Source organism: Phyllostomus hastatus, unplaced genomic scaffold, assembly GCF_019186645.2.
Source record: "Phyllostomus hastatus isolate PE091 unplaced genomic scaffold, TTU_PhHast_1.1 phas_contig_80, whole genome shotgun sequence".
In the NCBI taxonomy this organism is placed as follows: Eukaryota; Metazoa; Chordata; class Mammalia; order Chiroptera; family Phyllostomidae; genus Phyllostomus; species Phyllostomus hastatus.
In genome coordinates, this window is record NW_025333960.1 from 39927123 (window position 1) to 39946332 (window position 19210).

General features: G+C 52.4%; 1 protein-coding gene across 1 annotated transcript in view; it reads right to left on the reverse strand.

Annotated features, from left to right (window-relative positions):
• Nucleotides 1-5985: 5985 nt before the first annotated feature.
• Nucleotides 5986-19210, reverse strand: part of DYM (dymeclin) — a 267961-nt gene continuing 254736 nt past the window's right edge. Inside the window, exon 17 of the mRNA XM_045850041.1 lies at nt 5986-6378. Within this exon, the coding sequence (XP_045705997.1) occupies nt 6229-6378 (150 nt within the window). The 3' untranslated portion in view covers nt 5986-6228. The remainder of the gene's footprint in view (nt 6379-19210) is intronic.

Consider the following 19210-nt stretch of genomic DNA (forward strand, 5'->3'; position numbering starts at 1 on the left):
CCTCCCCCCAGCCGCCCCCAGTGAGGAACTGAAACCCTCCGGTGTGCTGGAGCCACCGGCCAGGGCTCCTCCTCAGTTTTTCAGTGCCCGTGTGCTCTGCAGTAACTCGCCCATGTCCACTTCTCAGGGGGCCGCTCTGCCATCCTGCCCACCCTGCCTCCTTCCTCTCCGGCAGGCTCATTCCGGGTGATCAATTCCCTTAGTCTTTTTAAAGAACTTGATTCCCTTTACTGTATATATTTGTGTTTTATATTTTGACTGTTATTTTTGAGTTTCTTCTGCTTTTTAAAAAAAATGTAAAATTTGAGGTGATTGCTTGGATAATTTCCAGCCTCTCTTCTTTTCTAACACATGCATGTAAAGATCTACATTTATAAGCACAGTTTTAGTTGCAACCCATACATTTTTTCTCCACGAGTTTTGATATGTGGTGTATTCATTAAATCAGTTCAAAATATTTCAAATTTTCTTTATGATTTCTTCTTTGACAGGTGGGTTATTTAGAAATCTTCCAAATCATCCAATTATCATTTTAATTGATTTTCAGCTTTATTGCATTGTGGTCAGAGAGCATATGTCATGGAATTCTCTTGAAGTTTGTGGAAACCCGTTTCAGAGCTCAGCACGCCGGTTTTGGAACGCGCGCCACTGGTGTTCGTTCGGACAGCGTGCTGCCGAGTGCGGGACTCTGCACGTGCGCTCTCGGCCAGGTTTGCTAACTGCATCACCTTCCCTGTGACTTGATTCCCGTGTGCTTGTTTCTCTGTCAACTACTGAAACAGGTATGTTACACACTCACTAGAATTGCATGCTTGCCTACATTTTCTAGTTCTATCAACTTTTATTTTATATATTTTAAGATTGTATCATTACCCTGGCTGGCGTAGCTCAGTGGATGGAGCACAGGCTGCGAGCCAAAGCATCGCAGGTTCGATTCCCAGTCAGGGCACATGCCTGGGTTGCAGGCCATGATGCCCAGCAACCACACATTGATGTTTCTCTCTCCTTCCCTTCTCTCTCTAAAAATAAATAAATAAAATCTTAGAAAAAAAGATTGTATCATTAAGTAAAAATTTAGAGTTACTTCTGATAATTCAGTTCTCTTTTTTATTTTGAAAATGCTTTTTTTTGCCTTAAAGTTTGCTTTAATATTAATATATCTGCAGCTCCCTATGGTTACTGTTTGTTAGGTATATCTCCTATATTTCTCCACCCTTTTCTTTCAAAATGTCTAAATTCTCATGTTTTAAAAGCGTGCCTTCTAGACAGCATACGGTCGCTTTCAAAGCACGCCCATCCGTTTCCGTCAACATGGGAGCATTAGCACATTTACATTTAATGCAATAATGAATTCATGACATTATCTTTTTTGAAGCCACATTTATTGGGCACATATTACCTTACAATCTGCGTCTGTTTGTCTCGCCTGTTTTTCTTCTCTCACCTTCTTTTGCACCTTTTCAGCCTGCACACTGAATTACGTCACCCTCCCTCATTCACTGGAAAGTACACTCTTTTACTGATGTTTTTTGCCATATGCATCCTTCACTTACCAAAACCTAATATTAAGTGAAATTTTTTTTACCCTCTTCTTGGATGATGCAAAGGTCACACCAACCTACAGTTCAGCCACCACCACCCCCCATCTTCAGGAGAGGTCACAGCTCCGCAAGGCACAGCCCCTGTTGGAGGCAGGCAGTGGTCGCATCGGCCTGCATGACGGACATTCCCACTGCTGTCCCACCCTCACGTGTCGGGTCGCCGCCCTTCAGCCCACTGGGCACACTTAATTTTCCTGTAGGGCACGTGTGCCGGTGAACTCTTTTTGTTGCTAGTCTAAAATGGTCTTTTCTCTTCCTCCTTCTCTCGGGACACTCTCCCCAGTCAGACATCCCCAGGTGGGCAGCCACTTCCTCCAGCGCTTCCGAGGCTCCCTTCACTGTCTCCCACCGTTTCCGCTGAGAAGTTCCCGGTCCTACTATTGCTCCCTGGTGGTGACGCACCCCTGTCCCCTGTCCCCTGTCCCCGCCGCCGGCCAGGAGCTCGACATTTTTCTGTGTGTGATTTGTCAAACTTTTTACTTGTTTTATTGTATTTTCTCCATGACCATTTAGTCCCCTTATACTCCCTCCCTGCCCCCAAATTTCTCTTTTTCTTTGGTTTTCCACGTTTTGATGAGGATGTGTTAGGTGTAGATTGCATGGTTTGTCGCACCTGGGATGTGCTGGGGCTCCTTGAATGGATGGCCTGGTGACTTCTGTGAGTCTTGGCCAAGCTTCCGGCCAGCACTTACGGGAACACCCCACCCTGTCCCTCTCTTAGGGCTCCAGTCCCATTTCCGGTCGGACGTGCTCACTGTGTCCTTCCTGCCTCCCACCCTCTCTGTTCACTGCTTTTCTGCCTCTGATTTTTCATCTTACTCATTCTCCTTTCAGTTGTGAGTGATCTGTTCTTGAATCCAACCACCGAGTTATTCTTAATTCTTGTCATAGTATGTTTTAGTTCTGGAATGCAGTCCCTTCTTATAGGTTCCAATTTTCTGATATCCTTGGTCACTTTTTTCTTCGAACACAGAAAGTGTGGCTGTTTCAAGTTCTGTGACTGTCCGCAGATGCCGTGGGTGTGTGTCTTCTCTCTGGTGGTTTGACTTCATATTGCCTTGTACACCTGGACATTTCTGATTGGGACGCTGCAGAAATAATCTGAGGCCCTGGGTGATGCTCGTGTCTTAGTCAGCTCGGCAGCCGTAACAAAACACCACCGCCTGGCTGGTTTGAACAACAGACATGCATTTCTCACAGTTCTGGAGGCTGGCTGACTCGGCTCCTGGTGAGAGCCCTCCCCCCGGCCTGTAGAGGATGGGGGAGAGGGAGAGCAACCCTTTTCCTGCCTTTTCTCACAAGGGCACTAATCCCATCGTGGGGGCTCCAACCTCATGACCTCCTCTAACCCTCATCACCCCAGAGGCCCCACGTCCTGATGCCACCTCACTGCAGGTTAGGGCTCCATGTGCGTTGGGGTGGGGTATGAGAACACTCGGTCCGCAATGGTCTGCTTCCTCCGGAGACAGTGCACGTGTGCTAGGTGTCCGGGGGCACGCGTCATCTGGCTTTAGCTCGATGCACACTCCAGGACTGAGCTGACTTAGGAGCCGGGTCACGGAGTCCGTGGAGAGTCTACTGATAGTAATGGGGGACGAGATCACCCAACCATCCCTCTGGCTAAGGACACCTTGGGAATCTGGCCGAAGTCTTTACGCTTCTGTCTGAAGTGGTCCCGAAGCCCACAGGGTGGGGGTGTATCGTCTGGTCAGTCCCAAGGGACTGCTTTCCCTCTGCGGGCCTTCTGAACTCCAGACGCAGAGTGGCCGGCACTTTTGACGGCCCTGGGAGCCAGGAGAGCAGGGGTCACCTTCTATGGCCTGACCAAGGGGGAGGGGGTACCCAATGAATCTCCCTTGTTTTGGACAGGGGGACCCCAAATGGATATACCCTAATGAGTTTAAATATTATGCTTTGAGTTCTTAAAGAATAAAACTGAATTATTGGCTGTGAACTGCGTGCTATGATCCATTTCTGAGCTTTTCACACTCAGAGGACGCTTGGCTATTCATCAGAGGAGAGCAACGCTGACCTCCACTCCTGGAGGCGACGTGGGACGCCGGATCGGCCCTGAACTTGGCGTCAGAAAGCCCGAGGATCAGTCCCTAATATCAAATGGCAGCTACTGAAACTGTAGGCATGGTGCCTGGAGGAAACTATGACCCAGAGAGTTGACCTTGCATGCTCAAGCCCATAAAGAGTCAGCAAGCACCACAGCTCTAATTTATGGTTCTAGGAAGGGACAGAGTGACTCAGCCACGCAGGGAGCTTCGGTGCCAAAGGCAGAGCCCTGGCGCCCCAGGACCGAAAGGGCCCTGTTGTCTCAAGAATGATGTGAGAAATTAGCACCTAAAAGCATCCCCCTCTAAACACTTCCCATGGGTGCACCCTAGCGAGCTCGGGGAGGTGGCTGTTCTGACGGACGCTGGTCCTCCCCACCGTCTGCCTTCCCGGCTCCTGCGATTTCCTTCTGAAGCAGAGGGCTCTGTGTGTGTGTGTGTGTGTGTGTGTGTGTGTGTGTGTGTGTGTGTGGTGTGTGCTCTCTACGCTTCACCTTTAGGGACCTCCTTCCTTCCCCCTTCCCTTCCCTTCCCTTCCTTGTCCCTGAGCTGCCTCATACCCCCGCTTCTGTCTGCACCGCTGAATGGTGGTGGCCACCCTGGGACGCCCACGGGGTGAGGCTGTCACTCGCAGGTCCCACGCCACCAGCCTCGACGGGCGACTGTGCAGACCAGTCACAAATCTGAAGCTGTTCTGCACAGTGCCTTGACTTCTTGGATGGGGCACATTCTTTAAACAATTAACGTGGTTGGTAAGTCGACACACTGCAATCACAGCTTCGTGTCTGGCGTAAAATCAGATGTTCATTTCCCTCCCAACACATGATGGTCCTGTAGAGCCTCATTCGACACATTTTTACTTTGTAGAAAACAAACAAAAGTCTAAGCAAATTAATACAAACACCAGTCAAGTATATCGTTTGAATTTATTGTCATGTAATAAATCTTTCACAACAATAAGCACCTCCTGGTGGGTTCATAGAGCCGAGGCAGGGATGAGGGGCGTCCGGGGGCTGAGGCCGTGGCCCAGCGGAACGTTCAGGCCGGTGGGCGCTGACACTGTGTGGCTCCTTAAAAGGGGGGGGAGCGCGCGGGGAGAGAGGAGGCTGCTGGGGAATGGGGCCTTGGGGTACCTCGGGGAGCCGGGTGGCCTGGGCAGCCTGGGTGGGACTCGCTCCCGTCACAAGAACTGACAGCCCTGCCCGGCCCTTTGCTCTGAGGACAGCTCTGAGGTCCCGCCAGAGGCTCAGCTGCTTCATGTGTCCCTCTGAAAACTGTGTTTTGGTTCAAAGGAAGCAAATCAAAATGCTCCAGAGACAGAGGAGAGCTGTAAATCACTTCCGCACACGGCGCTGTGGTTTCAGCGCTGGTCGGACGAGGGTGATGAGACAAGGGGGGCGGGTGGGGGGACCACGCGGATGTGCGGGTGGGCCGGCGGGCTCTCGCCCTTTCCCAGAGTGCGGCGGGCTGAGGACAGCGCCTGCCAGGCCCGCAGAGGAGCGTGACAGGCCCACACGACCTGGGCCTGCAGCCTGGGGACAGGAGGCAGCAGGGACTCGGGGTCCTGACGGAGGTGTGACGCTGGGCTGGAGCGGGCGCCTAGTCTCACAGGAATTATGTGCTTCTGTGCAGAACACACTTTCTGTCTTTGTGAGCGACACCAGCTCCTCATCTCGGCTGTGAAGGGGCGGCCGTGGCCGTGCAGCAGACGCGACAGGACAGTCCCGCCACCCGCAGCACCGGTCCCCCGCCGTCCAGGCCCCGGGGAGTTCACACGAAGTCGGAAATGAAGAAAAACGTGTTTTTCATCTCGTGTCTGGTTGAAGAAAAAAAGATTGCCTTTGAAACGAAGCTTTTCTTTTCCTAACAATTAATACAGAGTAGATTCACTGGGTTTGTACTGGACTCCAGTTTAACTCGGCTGCAGTGCAGAGGGCAACCCTGCAGGAAAGCGAACCGGGGCTTCTCAGAAAGGAGCCGTTTCTTTCCTCGAGGGGAAGACGCGGAGGCTCTGGAGGCCACGGCCACGGCCACTGCCAGGCGACTCTGTGACGTCCTGGGCCCCGGCAGAAGGTGGCCACGCCGCACACACGGCTTCCTCTCCTTGTGAAGTCCCATCTCGCCATCTTCTCAGCCTGATGTTCCTCGGTGTTGAGAGAGAGAGAGAGAGAGAGACACACACACACACACACACACACACACGACTGAAACGAAAATCTCGAACGTGCCAAAAACGCAGTGTGAGCTGGTGAAGTGTTGTATGCCTGAGGCACCGGGCTCCTGGGAGGGCTCTAGGTTTAGGGTTAAAAAGAAAAGACTGCATGTGGGATGGCAGGCTTTAATCTTTATTATCGCTGCGTATCCGCCCCCACCCCACAATCTAAGCTGAGTGCAGCTCTATTGCAGACTGGCCCCGATTCTTCATATCCAAGTGTGCAAGGGGAACACGCCCGTGTGATCCTCTCACAGAAGGTGCACCAGGCAGTCCGCCGGGGCCTGTTCCCTGGAGGAAAGAAAACCTCCAGGAGGGCTGCTCGGCTGGGGTCAGGGTGGGCGACGGCGCCCCCTCAGTCGGAGTCCACCGTGAACAGCTGGATGTCCTGGGGGTTCCAGCGCAGGCCCACAGCCGAGTTGTAGACCAGAGACCAGACATACGGGATAAAAAACTCCTCCGGCTGCTCCTCTTCCACATATTTGAATTTCAATTCTGGAAATTTCTGCAACAAAACCAAGATGATTTTATTTATTTTTTAGAGAGAGGGGGAGGGAGAGAGAAGAGAAGGAGAGAAACATCAATTGGCTGTCTCTCGCATATCCCCAGCTGGGGACCTGGCCCGTAACCCAGGCATGTGCCCTGACTGGGAACTGAACTGGCGACCTCTCAGTTCTCAGGCCGGCACTCATTCCACTGAGCCACACCAGCCAGGGCTACAAACGAGACGATTTTATATTCTCACAGTTCCACGCAAGAGCAGAAGCAGGTCCTAAGTGGCAGGTGGTGCACAGTGAGCCCACCTCCCTGAGCTGGTCCTGGGGCCTGGCTTCCACAGGACCCCTGAGAACACAGAGCTCCCTGCAGGAAGGGCACGCACCCGTCATGGCACTGGCCAGCAAACGCCAGTGTCCTGAGAGGAGCAGGGACCCGAGCAGAGGAAGGGCAGCCGGGGAGGGGCGGGCTGGGCTGTGGGCCCTGTGTGGGATGCAGCAGAGGCCCCCACCGGACCCCAGGGAGGGCCGCTGCTTCCTGCTGGCTCCACTTCCCAGGCTGAGTCACCCCGGAGAGGAGGGAGACCTCGAGTTTGCAGAAGAGCCCGTGATACAGGCGTTCTTCAGTCTGCTGTGAGAGGGAAAACCAAGGCTCCAGAGGGTAAATGACACGCTGAAGGGGGACAGAGCTGGTGCGTGTCACTAAAAAGGCCTGTGGCCAGGACAGACACGAGGCTTCCGTGGCTCTCAAGCACAGACAAGCTCCACACATTTCCTCGGTGTGCCCCGACCGCTGAGTCAGAGCCCGACTTTCCTCGCTGAGCAATGCCAGCTGATCTCTGGGTCCCTGCTGTAGCCCCGGAGTCCAGGCGGCCCAGGCTGGGGGGCAAGAGGCCCCGGCTCTGCCCTGGCTCAGCTACCAGCAGGTCAGGCACTTGGGGCCAGTCCCAGCGTCTCTCCAGGCCTCGGTCTTCTCAGCCTGTATAAAATGAAGGACATCTGAGCTCCCTCCACTTGGGACTGGGTGTGGTGTCATGAGGGGGCCCGGGAAGGCCTAGGCATCTGCATTTTCTGCCACGTCCCCCCCTCCAGGCTCTGCCTGGAGAAAGGACTGAATGGGCTGGACCTGGGTTCAGCTGCAACTCTGAAGTCAACCATTTGCTGGTTTCTACTTAGCCAGGTTTCACCTGGTGGGAATCTCGGGGGGCAGGGGAAATACCTGAAGGTTCCTGAACTGTCCTATGGGTTGACAATAGATAGTTTTAAAGCCCAAGACTCCCAAATGCTTAAAACCAAGACACACGGGAGGCCGTGGCCGCGCTGCTCTGTGTCCCGAGCTCCCGGCTAAGCAGGCCGAGTACCCGGCATGGCGCCGGCCTGTGCAGACGGGGCGCCTGGGTTATGTCCCCGAGTGCGTGTGCACCACGGATCACAGCAAGCCCGAGATCAAGTGCAGACTGGCGGCAGGTGGCCCCTGCATGGCCCTGAGGCGACAGCACCAGCTCCCCTCTGCTCCAGGGGATAGGTGAGCCGCAAGACGTTATTTCTTGGGCTATTTGCTTGGAACTTTTCATCAGCACTTAAAAGGCTCAGAGAGGGGGATAAAGCATAAAAGGCAAGAACAACAAGAGCACGTTCTCTAGGACCTGCTACACGGCACAGAGTAAAGAGCTTCCTTTTTCCTGCGGTGAGTTGTTTTTAAGAGGGTGCTGGGAACATTTTAAAAGGATGAATAATAGGCTGCACCATAAAAGCGTTCTGAAAACACCATTCAGTCAGGCAGACTGAGTGTGAATGCGGCCTCTGCAGGGCTCGTAGTGGTGCCCAAGCTGCATTTCATTTGACCCCCTCCTGCGTCTACCAAGTCTAGAGAGAGGGCCAGCACCACGGTTTGAGATTTAAATAGACATTTAAAAAAGTACTCGCTCCTTTAATATGTCACAGAAGTCCGAGAGCTAAGGAGGAGAACGAAAAAAGGTTTTATTTAGCACTAATGGCATTGGGGACACGTCTTGCCAGGATCCAGTCCAAGAAACGTCAGTCTGAATGTCAGATCAACAACCTTGAAAAAGTCCCTCTTTCCTTGATGTTCCTTTCCAGGCCTGCGGGGAGCGAGAATGCCATCCCGTGACGGCCGAGGGAGGTCCAGCTTCCTCACGCCAGAGTGTCTTCATCTCTGACTCTGCTGACAAAGCGCCCTGGCCCCCCAGGGCCCGGGCCGCTCTGCAGTCCCAGGCTTCCCTGGCTCCGGCCGCCCAGCTCCTCCCTACCCACCTCCTCCCCAATGCTCAGCCCCTCTGGGCTCCGGGCGGTGACTACTGGGTGGACGTGTTTGAGGACCACTGAAGCCAGGGACAGTGCGGGACGGGGCTGCGGGGGGTGGGGGCTTTGATTTGACAGTTACGGCGAGAACCCATCTGAACTGAGCTCGAGGAGGCCAGGGCGCTGGTCACTCAGGCTCTGCTCCCTCCCTTTCCGAGTCAGTTGTCTGGTGACACAGCTCCACGACGAGAGGAAACCCATCTCGCAGGCTTGGGGCTCGGTCTCAACCCAGAGCTACTCACAACCATCCTGCTGTTTGGATTTTTGGAGACAGAGGTAATGCTAGACCCTCGAGTTTGGCCGGAATGTTTTTATCAGCTCCAGCGAATCGACCCGCCACAGTGGGACATCCGGACGCCGGCCCCGAGACAAAGCAGAGGTCTCACTTGGTGGCAGCAACTCGGGTAGAACAAGCAGACCCAGCGCTTCAAAGACTGTCTCTGCTGTCAGTCGTGTGATCTGGTGAGAGCCCACAGGAAGTTCAGCGAACAGATGTAGGGCTCAACTGCAATAACTTTATTACCACAGAAGTTCAATGGAGTTTTCCCCATTCCACCCGAAGACTACACAGATAGCATCAGAAATTCTAGCAAAGCACCTGGCACAGCTCCAGAAAGTTTAATGCAGTTTACTATCAAATAGCTCCACAGCACATGAAAAAAGAATTCTTTGGAAAACCACGTGAAGCCTCTGAGTGGGTGAGTGGTGGGAGAGGGCAGGCGGCGCGCGGCAGGATGGGGAGGGGAGTCCCTGCGAGTCGCTGGCCCAGGTCTGTGGCCGGGAGGGGCCGTGCAGACGGAAAGTAAACTGGTTTCAAGGTCCTGTCACAGATAGCAAGGGAAGCATTTACACACATTTTTTAAAAGATCCTGGGCTGATCTGGGGATGATTATCCAGTCCCACAGTCATTCCCTCCCTCACAGGCTACTGCTCCGTAGCACCGAGTCCAGCAGTGCGGGGCCCTCCGACTGGGCGCCGACTCCATCCGAGGCACTGGCCCCTGCTGCGGAGGGGAGAACTGCTGACCCTGAACACGACCCCGAACACGGTGTGACTCAGGAGGAGGGACAAGGACAGTGGGGAGCACGGCTCCTTCCGGGCACACCTGGCCAGTACTCGGGTGAGAAGATTTTACCTGGGCTTGGACAGCAAACTCCAGGAAAGGAACAAACTGACAAATCCAGAAATGTCTATATATTAAGTCAGCTAATTCATGGGCTCTTCTATGTATAATGGAATGAGCTGCAAATGTATCCATATTACTACTTAATTGACAAAAAGAAGGTAACCACCAGTCTATCAGTTAACAGTAACACTAAATACGGACTAGCTCTAGTTCACATGACTTAATTTCAAATTAATGAAAAACTAAACTCAAACTACAGAAAATTACAAAGGGCTACTTATGAAAAGACACAAATTGAGAAATCCAGAGCTGAGGGTGCGAGGCCGAGGGCGGCCCAGAAGACAGTCAGGAAGCGCACTGCGGCCGGCTGGGTGGCGGGGAGGGGGCTTCCGCCCAGGAAAAGGGGTGCGCGGTGAGCAGGCACCTGCCCCGAAACCTCAGGCCAGCGGACCCACCACATCCCACTCAGGACACTGTCTCGCTGCCTCTGAGTATCTGCAAGCGACACTGACAGCTTCTGGGACTGGTGGCAAAAAGGTGTCAGGAAAACCAGATGGACACAATATAAGGCTGGAGCCACACCTGTGATGAACCCCCCACAAACCTGCAGTCCCATCATCGGCCAGAATCCGAAGCTTGCTTGAGTCTGAAGCCAGGGCACAGGCCTCTCTCTGGTTTGACCCCGGCCTCACTGACCCTGGAAAGCAGTTTCGATTCCTCTCCTCTGGGGGCCGGCGGGGCTGCTCGGAGCAGGAGGCAGTGAGGGCAGGCCCTCCTGCTGTGGGGAGTGAGAGAGTCACCTGCAGGGACGGGGCTGGGCGCAGGGAGAGCTGGCCTGGCACGGGGAGAGTCTCTTGTGAACAAACAGTGAGGCTGATGGGGCAGTGCTGGGGACCCCCTCCCCCCATCCCCCCAGCATGGGGGCTGGCGCACAGGCCTGGGGCCTGTGGCTGGGACCCCCCCAGTAAAGACGGAGGGTGGAGGTGGGGTGGCGGGCCTCGAGGGCCAGGTAGCAAGTGTGTTCCTTTGGTCTCTGAGTTTCTCTGAAGTCTTAGGCTCCTAGAGTTCAGAGACAAGGTCGGGAGTAGATATTTACAGCCTAAAAGTCATTAGCTTTGAGGTGGCAGCTGAAGTTGCCGAATGTGTAAACTCCTCAACACTTAACTGGATTATTGAGTGAAAGCACCTGTTTCAGAGACAAATCCATCCCAACCTAGGAGGCTGGGGGAAGAACATTTGGTTCCAAGGTGGAAGATGAAGGGCACAAGTAGAGAATTTACTGGCAGAACCTCTTTTGCTGAAAGTGGGCCCAGAGGGGGAGCCGAAAATGATCGAAACGGCCCGTCTTCCTGCCGTGAGGCTCAGCCTTCGGGCAGACCCCAGCCGCTCGAGACAGTGAGACGGGCCGGCCGGCAGACGCAGGACTGCGAGACCCCAGTCCAGGCAGAAGGTCAGCTCCACGAGGGCAGGGATGTTTTTCTACCCAGGGATGTGTCTCCCAGTGCTCAGAACATTGCCAGGGGCTTACGAGACCTTTGCTGTGAACAAATGAAGGAATAAATGAACCAAGGGGTAAGAAGTGCTGTTTGTTAAGCAGGGGAAGTTTGGGAAATTGAGACCTGCACACCAGGTGGGTCAGTGGAGTAACTGCCCAAATTTATTTGGGACAAAATGAGCCAAAGCCAGCCCCGGTCACTTTGAGAAGCAAAGGGCTGAGGCACTGGGATGGGGGGGGGACACTACTTCCAGTCTAACGGAGGGTTCACGTCCCACGTTGCCTGCTCTCCCTGCTCAGCACCGTCCGGTCGCCGCCGTGTTCTCGCTGCGAGGAGAACCCAGCTCCCGGAGGATGGAGAGTGCTGACGGACAGCCCCTGCCCTACTTCATGCTTCAGCACGTACGTAACCGTGGAAAGTGAAGGACTCGAGCAGGCATTAGTTCTAGATAGTCATGGACTAGACGGATGTGTAATGTGTAAACTGAGACACGTTCTACTTTCCATGAGCCCTTCACTTTTCACTCCTGTGAAGACCGCAGTGTGGTTTATAAAGCGGGGTGGAGGGACGTACAGCCTCCACTGTATCTGCGATCATCTTCCTTCGCACTAAATAGCCTTTCAGAGTAACATGTGAACCACCGGAGCGGGCGACACGGATCTGAACAGAGATTCCGAACTGTGTCTGGACAAAGTCTGGAAAACAAGGGTCTGCGCGGGGTCTGAGGTGCCCACGCTGGGAATGATGTGCGGATGACGTCACGCAGAGGACGTGGGGCCGAGGGCGGACAAAGGCTCCCCAGAAGGCCGGGGCCCAGACGGGGGTGCCGCTGAGTGTGGGAGACCTGGGCGATCGTGTCAGGGAGAAAAGCCTCTGGCACCGTGCGAGAGAGAAAGAGAACGCCAACAAAGACAAAGACGAAGATAGAAAGTTTGTCTTTAATGTCTTAAGTTATCTTCTTTGAACATTTTTAGGGTTTAAGTTATAAGCCAAAGTGACAGTTTTTCAAGCCCTTGAATATTTAAATCATGCCTTAAATATTCCTTAGCAAGAAGTTAAAACTAAGGTCTGATAAACCAACATTCTATAGGAAGGTTTTTTCCCTTCTGCCCATGGAAAGAACAATCTACTCCAAGTTATGGCAAGCATTTTGTGACCCGACGTTCAGTCTTAGTACTTCCCATGGCCGTGTTTGCCGGTGACCCAAGCATGACCCATGGGTAGGTGAGCCAGACAACGACACCCTGTCACATGCAACACTCTGGCCCCGTGGTGACTCCAACGTGTGCTGTCAATGGACTAAAAGCATATAATGAGACTGTTTCCTTCTTCACAGTCATCAGACGAGAGGTAAGGAACGAACGCGCCAGAAAGCACTCACCGAAGCAGGCTGTCTAATTTTCTCAGGGAAACGTGAACGGGGGGAGCAAAGTCAGCGAAGAGGCGGTCGGCTTGGTCACTGCAGGAGAGCAGTGAGAAGACCGGCACAGAAGTTATGTGGCTGGAGAACCAGAACCAAGAAGGAAAATAATGAGGGGAAACCTCCCCTATTACATACGATACCATGAAGCTAAAATAATTGAATGGTGTAATGTCCCTCCCTCTAATTTGGAAGAGATGTATATAATTTAGAATTTATACCTGCTATGCTATAATCACAGGAGCACGAACCAAAAGGTTCACGTAAAACATCTCAGCTAAGGAATATAGGACACATTTCATTTTATAGTTCAAAAAAAGTGGCTGAGACACAAACTTCCGAAAGTTTTAATTTTGAGAATTTAAGATTTAAAAACACACGAGTACATGAAAGGACCAAAGCCAGTAGCTCCTTTATGAGCACTGCTGTATAAAGGGCTCCGCGGCCCACGCCCACCAACCAGACGCCCACCCTTCCCCGCACTCCGTCCTGCTCACCTGGCCTCGGACCACATGTGACACACTGGGGTGCGGCACGTACAAAGCTCTCAAGGGGCTAAAAATCGAGGGAGCAGACCAAATGTAAATGCACAAACTACACCTTTAAATAGCAACCTCATGGTTAAATGCCAAGAAGAGTGATCCAGAGAGGGAACCACTGGAGAGTGTCCAGCAGGAAGAGGCCGGTACATAGATCCATCCCGCCTGGGGTAGCCTTCACGGAGGCCGCGGGGCGAGGCTCTCAGGAGGGAGCGGTGGGTGAGGAGGATGGGCATGGCGGGAATGAGGGGTGGGTACAGGGGCAGAAACCAGGCAAAGGTGAGGATAGGTGGTGGGGGCTGGGGCTCTAAATGTGGACTGGGGCCAGAGTTTGAATGGAACCTTGTTTTTCCTCCATTCTTCAGCTATCTGGAGGGGGAAGTGGAAGAGGTAAGAAAAGTAGTGATGTTTATTAAAATGACCGGGTGGTAGCAATGATGGTGGTGCTTGTGCACATGTATGGGTGTGTGTGTGTGTGTGAGAGAGAGAGAGAGAGAGAGAGAGAGAGATTCCCCCCAACAAACTGCACCCATCCTCTTCCCCCACCCAAAAGCCACATCAGAGGAAGGAGATCCACAGACCAGTAGCATCTGTATCACCTGGGCAGGCACTTGTTAGAAATGCAAATTCTTGGGCCCCAATCATTCTATCACTCAGGAAGGCAGAAGGGAAACAGCGACCAGAGGTAAAAAGGACTCCGGTTTTGGAGAAGGAGCCGCATGTGGCTTTCAGGGAAGGCCGGGCACGGCAGGATGACAAAGGCATCCTAGCATGCTGACGCTGGGAAGATCTACACACCATCCAGGCAGCTCCCTTATTTGCCATATGGGAAATGGAGGCCTAAAATAACAATGTTTCACTAAAATGTGGTAGAGATCTAACAAGAAATGAGTATTGGGCTCGGGCTGGTGTGGCTCAGTGGACTGAGTGCTGGCCTGTGACCCAAAGGGTCATGTGTTTGATTCCGAGTCAGGGCACATGCCTGGGTTGTGGGCCAGGCTCCCAGTAGGGAGCAAATGAGAGGCAACCACACATTCATGTGTCTCTCCCTCTCTTTCTCCCTCCCTTCCCCCTCTCTCTAAAAATAAATAAATAAATAAAATCATAAAAAAAATCAACTCCACAACAGTTTCACTGTTTTGTTTCGTTATTTTTCTGGCACTACTATGGCAGGACATTTCTTTCTTTTAAAAAAAAGAAAGAAATCAGTATTGACTAAGTTGGATGTAAGTCACAGACAGAGGCTGGGGACCATGCACATGGAGCCCAAGAACACAGTGAAGGTGATTAGCAAGAAACAATACGGGGAAGGGGGGTGAAAAATGGTGCTTCAAGACAACTAGTGGCCCAAACTAGGCTAGGAACTTCCCAGTTCCACTAGCAAACAATCAGTTGACAAAAAACTAATTAGGTCTGTCTTCAAAGATGGCAGTGGTGATGGAACAGAGTTCTGGAATACAGAGTGTCAAGAGCTCTTTCTAATCCACAGCAGTATTATTCTCTTTGGTTTTAAATTCTTACAAAATTATATATATATAAAAAAACTTTTACCAGAGGACATGTTTTCTGCCTTTAGAGAGAGAGGAAGGGAGGAAGGTGGAGGGGTGGGGGGAGAGGGAGAGAGAGAGAGAGAGAGAGAGAGAAAGAGAGAAGGGAGAGAAACCTTATTGGTTTGACTCTTCATACCTGCATTTTGGGTATGTGCCCTGACTGGGAATCGAACCCGTGACCTTTCAGTCTGTGGGACATCGCTCCAACCAACTCAGCCATACCAGCCAGGGCTGGTTTTAAATTCTAAATGGACTGAGTAGGATTGCTGGTCTTCTTAACAGCTCAGTCAGTGCCAAGCTGCATGGCTTCCTCAAAGTGCGGCTAGGTAGGCAAACTGTTCAAGTACTTTGGGTAAATAATTTTAATTCCCTTTCTTGGGCAAAGGTCTCCCTGCAGTGAAAATGGGAGAGTACAGATTAGGCTGCATGAAGAAATTTTTATCTTTAGGGTTCCAAGAAAGGAACACCCTCAGAGGGCTCACATAAAATGAATGGGTTGGCAACCAGAGGCTGGCTACCATGGTAACAATGGCTTCCGGTTCTATGGGAGTGGAGATGGCCACCCAGCCCAGCCAGTGACGTGAGCCCCGCTCAGGAGAGTAATGGGGAGGGAGGGAGAAGGCTGAAGGAGACTTTAGTAGGCTTTTAAGAGTCATTCCGGTCACATTTCCATTTTTGCAGCCCTCACCCTTTGTCCCCACTTTCCTGCAACCAAGGCAAGACCCTGAAGATAATTCAGAGACACACAAAACGAACTCTGGGTCCCCCTTTGTTCTAGTGCTGCAACCAGATAGAGCAGCTAAAGCACTCGCTAAAGACAGAGTTTCACTGTTTTGTTTCGTTATTTTTCTGGCACTACTATGGCAGGAAAGGAAAACGCTTTCAATGCTCTGCTCTCCAAAGCCAGCATGGAGAGAGGGCCCCTCACACGTCCCCCCCAGTAAACAAGGGGCAGGTGATGCCGTCACAAATCAAGCACGACCTGGGTCTCCAGGCCCTGGGTCCTCCTGCCACGGAGGGCGACATTCACAGAAAGCTAATGAATGTGAAGATACTAATATTTGTAAGCTGAAACAAAGACTGTCTTCCATTTACAAAAGCCTGTAAAATGAACCCTACTTTTATCTTTTCCAGTACAAAAAGGTGTCAGTAAGTTTTACGTTTCATTCCTCAGTGTATTAGACGTTTAAAGTCTGGCCCGTGGCATCTGAAGTGGAGTGACGCCCTGGCCCGAGGGCAGGCTGGGAATGTGACTGCACTGGTGCAAACCTGAGTGAAGCCAGTTTCTGGGGACAGCTGTCTCTCGAAGGGAACATTGTACAGTGTCACCGAGTGAGGAGCGGCACTGCAGGCAGGCTGAAGAAAGCAGGGGTCCTAACCGACAGACCAGGACACCGCAGAGACGTGCTGCAGAAGTGCCGCTCCGGACTCGGAGGGCTGCTCCTGCCGCCCGGGCCTCCCGCCGGCGTGCTCGAGGACGGGGTCTGGCAGGGCCACAGCCTGTGGAGTGCCGGCCAGAAAGGGCAAGGCAGGGAAGCTTCTCTTTTCTCCACGGCAGAGGCTCTGTCGGCCGCGGACGCATGCTCCGGTGGCAAACCTGCGAATGTCAGCTGAGGGAGCTGCTGGCCGGGGCCTTGGAGCCTCCAGGTCCTGTGTCACCCGCATGCAGCCTGAAGGCCAAGGCTGGGCCAGGCAGAACACTCTGATGCCTGTCCTTTCTCCTTCCCCAGCTCAGAGGGACTGGAGGCACAGGTTACACTCGCCCGCAGTCAGAAAAAGGAAGGAACACTGTGGGAAGGAAATGCAAACTCTGCAGGCGAGTGCGTCTCTCTCCCACCTCGGCTATGAATGGCAGAATGGAGGGAAACTTCAGGACGTCTGATTTTTGAACCTGCCTCTGACACCAATAAACTCAGAAAAATAATGTCACCTCTGACACCTGGCCGCCTCACCTGAGAACTCTTCCTGACGACGAAGCCTGTTCCGACTGGCGGACGGATGCTGAAGGCCGGGCGAGGCCCAGCGAGGGCTGGGCAGGTCAGTGCCGCGCCCTGCCTCCTCCCAGCACGGCCACAGAGTCCCTGAAGGAGCCCGTCCCCTGGCCTGTGACAAAGGTCAGAGCCAGGGGAAAGCTGGGAAAGGGAGGGACCCCGCCTTTCTCCATTTTGGTCTCCATCATTATTTTTCTTCAAATCAATGCCCCAGGAGGCAAGAAAAACATCTGTAGGTGAAGTATTTGAAGATCCATAGTCATTTCCAAGACACGACAGTGGTTTAAGTGGGAAGAGTCTTATGTTTTATAACATAGGCTCCAATTATTCCAAACTCACAAGTTTAAATAAAGAATGATACATTGCTGCCCTGACCGGTGTGGCTCAGTTAGTTGGGGTCGCCCTGCAAACCGAGGGGCTGCTGGTTCCCTTCTGGCCAGGGCACATGCCTGGGCTGCAGGCCAGTCCCCGGTTCAGGGGCATGTGCGAGGGGCAGCTGATCATTGCTTCTCTCCCTCTCCTTTCTCCTCTCTCTAAGAATAAACAAAAATCTTAAAAAAAAAGAAAGAAAGATACACTGCTTATCTCTTAATTTACTTTCAGGGACTAACCATGGGTAACTCAATTTGTTATACACGGCAAGCACAGAAATTAAATAAAATTGGAATTTACTTTAAACCTAGTCACAAAACATTTGAGAAGACCTTTCTAAGGGAAATTCTAAATTTAAATAATCAACATATTATATTTTAGGATTTGGATATAGGAAACACTCAAATAGTGAAACGCTTTTATACTTGGGGTTTACTTAGAGAAAAGAAGATAGAACACATTTTGTTTTTTTCTTTTTAAAGTAAAAAATTTGGAATAAGCAGGAGAACGAGGGGAAAACCGTCTCGAGCCCCCGGAGAGAACCACTGTACGTAGGCCCACCACGCAGGGGAAGGCCTCTGAGCCCCGGGGCTCTGCACACACTGCTTGGCCTTCCGAAGCAGCGGGTCACGGCAGAGAGCGCGCCGCGCTTACTGCCGGCGTCACTGACATCGTCACCCGCCTTCCCTGGCTTCTCCACACAAAACACCTCTGATGAGGAAAGATGTGTGGAGATAAAACTTCTGATTAGATCCCTCTTGGAAGGTGACCTGTTCACCCATGCATCCTTCCTTCCTTTGTATTAATATTTACATTTTAATCATAATCACCGAGGCTGTAACAAGTGCGGTATTTTAAGACAATGGCGGATACAAAACAATGGCCTTCTTCGCCATCTGGCTGATGGGACTACCTTGTTTGTTGCAACTCTACCGAGGCCCCAACCCGACGGCCAACGCAGGCTGTGTCCAGGCTGTGCTGGCGGCCAGGGCGGCGGCACGCGACGGGTGGTGCTGCAGTGTGAGGGCGACCGGCTGAAGCCCAAGTTGAAGGCTGACTCAGTATCACCAAAGGCCCAACATTGCCCGGCGTTTTATTAGGAAAAAAGTGCCCACAAACAAAAGAACAGTAAGCTCATCCATCAGCTACAAGTCAGGAGGTCATGGTCATTCTTGCTTCATCTACTGCAAAGTTTTCCCCTCTGACTTATCTGGAGGCCAGTCATAAACATTCTATAATTTTCATCCCTAAATATTAATTAGCCTGTAATATTATCAAACAGGTAAGAACTTTTGGCTCTACTTTTAAAATAACCTAATATGAAAATAAATTTAAGTTATAGAGTGACCCTTTGTATCATGAGTATTTAACAAAAAAAATGTGAAATACAGTCCCTGCCCTTAAGTAATCTTAACGGTTACCAGGAGAGCCAAGAGGAATGCGAGTGGAAAAGAACCGCTAGGTGGGAACTCGCACTGTGACCCGCGGTTGGAGTGCCCACATGCCGACTGCCAGCCCGACGCCGACAGACTCTAGGATGGATGCACGGACGGGTCCGCGCGGCCCCCTGGCCCCGTCATCGGCCTCCTCTGCGCCACACGGATAAGCAGCCTCTGCCGGAACCAGTTCCCGAGGTCTTCTGCATTGTACAGGCAGGTCCCGTTTCCACGCCTCCTCCGAGACTGCTCCTTAGAGCTGAGGTGCCCTTCCCCACCGCAGCGTCTCTTCCTCCAAGCCGGCTCGCTCGCTTCCTTCCCTCCCCCGCCAAGTCCTTCTGGTTCTCCTCAGTGCTGGGTTTGCCGCCCGCCCACCCACAGGCACTGGTCTGCACGGTTCCCACAAGGTGCCTGAACTGGGTGTGGCTTGTAGACGGTTTCCCCTTGCTCCTGGATACAGACGTGTGGAAGGCAGGCTCTGTGGATGGGCCACCTATAGTTCCAGGTGAGGCTCTGCTGAGAGAGGAAGGTACCCTGCCCAAGGCTATGGCGGCTTAGCAGAGAGGCCCTGTGGATGAGAGCGGTCAGGAG